Source organism: Echinops telfairi, unplaced genomic scaffold (genome assembly GCF_000313985.2).
Source record: "Echinops telfairi isolate 266 unplaced genomic scaffold, ASM31398v2 ScPeMD7_7469;HRSCAF=8507_1, whole genome shotgun sequence".
In the NCBI taxonomy this organism is placed as follows: Eukaryota; Metazoa; Chordata; class Mammalia; order Afrosoricida; family Tenrecidae; genus Echinops; species Echinops telfairi.
Genome location: NW_022111373.1, coordinates 78,586,018 through 78,588,028, shown reverse-complemented (window position 1 = coordinate 78,588,028; position 2,011 = coordinate 78,586,018). Strand labels below are relative to the sequence as shown.

Below are 2,011 nucleotides of genomic sequence, written 5' to 3'. Positions count from 1 at the left end.
CCCCGTCAGGTCGCAGAGGCGGCAGGGGAGGGGTTGGCGCAGACGTGAGTTGCTCTGTGTGCTGTGAGTCAAACACTGGTGTGCTTGCTCCTTTCTGCTCTCACGGGGTCCTTATGGTGGACAGAAGAACGTGAGTTAGGATGTACTTCAGGGCCACCTGCTTTCTAAAAGTCCCACTGTGCCAACGTTCCTATTGACAGCAACGGGATGCAGATAGTGACTCATCTCTAAATTTTTTTGACTACAGGATGACATTTCAGTCAATAGACCATCCAAAAAACACCTGGAATTGTATGACAGGGATCTGAAAAATTTCCGCATCTCAAAGGCGCTCGACAGAGTCCTAGAGGTAGGTGAGGAGCGTGGTTTTTTTTAAAAGACTCGGTTGTCAACCACATTACCGTGATTCGGGGCAGACAAACCCATGTTCAAACTTGGCGCTTTTTTGGGAATTCTGAAGCTAATTTTCTTCTGCTGTCTTGTTTGTACATGTTATTTATTTACTTATTTTTACATTTTAAAGCCAGAAATTACAATAAAGACACCAGAGATTACAGTTTCCATCATAAAGGAGTTAGGCCGAAGAGGAGTCCTGGCAAACGCCCTTGCAGGCCGGGATGAGAAGGAACTCAGCCGCGTGCTGAATTTTTTGATAAGGTTTGTGAAACACGCTGGTTTGCATCTGAAAGCTGTTACTGGCAAAGGAGGAACATTGTGTAGTTTGATCTCTGTAGAGAGCAGGTGGACTAGAGTAAGAAAATCTATTCTACGGATTTTCAAAAATATTTGCAAGTTTCAATATGCAGATTTTTTTTCTTTGTAGGAATCTATCTCAGCCAAGATTTGCTCCTGTCTTGATAAACGTTGCTGAACTAATCATTGGTAAGTAGCTGAAACTTGTAAATATGGCTATGCTTACAGAAGTAGTGACGTTAAACAATGTAAGCAGACCGTGTACAGCTTGAAATACAGCAATTTGGTTGTAGTAGTGGCACTTTGAATTGGTGGGACCAGGGATATTCTACATATTTTAAAGTTTTATAAATATGATCCCAAGAATTTTTAATTAAGAAAGTAAAGTCAAAACTTCTCCTCTGTACTTTGAGTAATTTTTGAAATATTCAAGTGATTGCTATTTCATGCAAATTGAAAATTGATTGTAAAATAGACTCTTCCACATTTATGTATAACGTTTGTACTTTTCCAAGTACTTATAACTTACTGTGTAGAAGCTGTTTCTAGTGAATACATTTTTTCTCTTTTCAGATATATATCTGCCTGTGATTGGCCAGTCACCTATAGTGGATAAGAAATTTTTGTTACTTCAGGGACTTGTAGAAAAAGAGATTGATTACCAAAGAGAACTGCTGGAAACCTTGGGGATGATGGAAATGCTGTTTGCTACGACGACAATGACTGGAAGCACTTTTACATTGGAACAAAGATCTGATGGATTTCTAGAAAACAAGAAGGCAGAATCGTAATGCTCACTAGATACCCTAAGAATGGACTTGGAATGGATTTAATTCCACGAACTGTTGGAAAGAGAATCTCTTTGATATATTAAAACAACAACAACAAAAATTATTATTTCAAGAAGCAATTTAATGGAAGACACTGAAATGACTACAATTGGAAAATTAGCACCTGTTTTCAGACTTGAAGTTTCCTGTATCATTTTGAATTTTTTAATAACAGCTTCAGCTAGAAGAGCGCCATTGTTTTTGTTATGTTCATCTTGGATGAGTTGATACTGATGTTAATATAGTAAAAAATATATCAAAGTTTTGTTAAGCATTCAGATGGAAAATTCAAATATGAACCCTTTCTGAAGAGGGCTCCCACTGTTGTCAGGTGCTGTCGAATCAGTTCCGACTCACAGTAACCCTATATACAACAGAACAAACCACCGCTCGGCCCTACACCATCCGCACCAAGGTTAGGATTGAGCCCGTGGGTCAGTCCATCTCGTTAAGGGTCTTCATCTGTTTTGTTATCTTCTGCTTTATCA

At 38.9% G+C, this 2,011-nt stretch overlaps 1 protein-coding gene across 2 annotated transcripts in view; it reads left to right on the top strand.

Annotated features, from left to right (window-relative positions):
* Positions 1-1,788, top strand: part of UTP15 (UTP15 small subunit processome component) — an 18,740-nt gene extending 16,952 nt beyond the window's left edge. For both annotated transcript variants that reach the window (XM_004703537.2, XM_045285015.1), the window contains exons 10-13: positions 248-349; positions 524-657; positions 824-882; positions 1,267-1,788. In XM_004703537.2, the coding sequence (XP_004703594.1) occupies positions 248-349; positions 524-657; positions 824-882; positions 1,267-1,484 (513 nt within the window). In that variant the 3' untranslated portion in view covers positions 1,485-1,788. The remainder of the gene's footprint in view (positions 1-247; positions 350-523; positions 658-823; positions 883-1,266) is intronic.
* The last annotated feature ends 223 nt before the right edge of the window (positions 1,789-2,011 follow it).